This window comes from Corvus brachyrhynchos, unplaced genomic scaffold (assembly GCF_000691975.1).
Source record: "Corvus brachyrhynchos isolate BGI_N302 unplaced genomic scaffold, ASM69197v1 scaffold1696, whole genome shotgun sequence".
In the NCBI taxonomy this organism is placed as follows: domain Eukaryota; kingdom Metazoa; phylum Chordata; class Aves; order Passeriformes; family Corvidae; genus Corvus; species Corvus brachyrhynchos.
Window position 1 is genome coordinate 16,726 of NW_008238463.1, and position 1,386 is coordinate 18,111.

A 1,386-nucleotide genomic window follows, 5' to 3' on the forward strand; every position below is an offset into this window, starting at 1 on the left:
GTCCTGCGCCCGCACCGCCACCGCCAACTCGCGGCACTGCTCGTAGTCCAAGGAGCGCTGCGCGTACAGCGCGCCGCTCCGCGCCTCCACCGACACCAGCGCCGCCGCGCCCGCGCTGCCGCCCGCCAGCCAGTAGCTCACGCGCCCGTTGGCGCCCGCGTCCGCGTCCCGCGCCTGCACGCGCACCACCAGCGCGCCCGCCGCGTTGTTCTCCGCCACGTACGCGCTGTACGCCGCCTCCTCGAACACCGGCGCGTTGTCGTTCACGTCCGACACCTCCAGCACCAGCTCCCTGCTGCTCCACAGCGCCGGCCTGCCCCGGTCCCGGGCCACCACCGCCACGCGGTGCTCGGACGCCTCCTCGCGGTCCAGCTCTCTCGCCGTCACCACCTTGTACGAGCCGCCCGACGACGGCACAATCGACAGCGGTGCCTCGCCTGACAGCTCGCACGACACCTGACCGTTCTCTCCTGAGTCTCTGTCCCTCACTTTCAGCAGGGCCACAACTGTGCCAGTTGGCACGTCCTCGGGCACCTGGTTCGACACTGACGTCAGCGTCACCTCAGGTGGGTTGTCGTTCACGTCCAGCACCTCCACCTCCACCTTGCAGTGTGCCACCAGACCGCCACCATCCCTCGCCTCCATCAGCAAAACGTAGCCTCGTGTATCTTCAAAGTCCAGTGCGTCCTTCAGCGTGATCACCCCGTTCTCTGCATCCACCACGAACTTTTGCAGCACTTTGATCGGCATCTTTCCGAAGCCGTAGGTGATGTGGGCGTTGGTGCCGACATCGGCATCTGAGGCTGTCACGTTCAGCACGACTGATCCCAGAGGCGCGTCCTCACGCAGGCTGATGTGGTACCGGTCCTGAGCAAACACGGGTGGGTTGTCATTGGCGTCGGAGACGTTGATGTAGAGCTGAGCGGTGCCAGTCCGGGGCGGGTCACCGCCATCCAGAGCCGTCAGCATCAACCGCAGGCTCTGCTCAGTCTCCCGATCCAGTGCACGGCGCAGCACCAGCTCTGCAAACTTGCTGCCGTCCTGGCTCTCCTTCACCTCCACTGTGAAATACTCGTTAGCCTCCAGCTCGTAGCCTTGCAATGAGTTACTACCCACGTCCGCGTCCTCGGCAGTGCCCATGGTAAATCGGGTGCCAGGAGAAGTGAACTCGTTGATCTCAAGCTGAAAACTGTCTTGCAGAAAGCGCGGTGCGTTATCGTTCACGTCTTCAATGGCCACCTCGATGTGGAAAACGTTCAGAGGGTTCTGCACCAGCGCCTCGAAGCTGACAGAGCAGGACGCCGACTCGCCGCACAGCTCCTCCCGATCCAGCCTCTCATTCACGTACAGGTTCCCGTTTTTCTCCTTTCCCCTGGAGGATTTTTT

The 1,386-nt window shown here is 63.5% G+C and overlaps 1 protein-coding gene across 1 annotated transcript in view; it reads right to left on the bottom strand.

The window, feature by feature from the left end:
• Positions 1-1,386, bottom strand: part of LOC103617494 (protocadherin gamma-A4-like) — a 20,001-nt gene that overhangs the window by 5,548 nt on the left and 13,067 nt on the right. Inside the window, 1 exon segment of the mRNA XM_017736960.1 lies at positions 148-153. Within this exon segment, the coding sequence (XP_017592449.1) occupies positions 148-153 (6 nt within the window).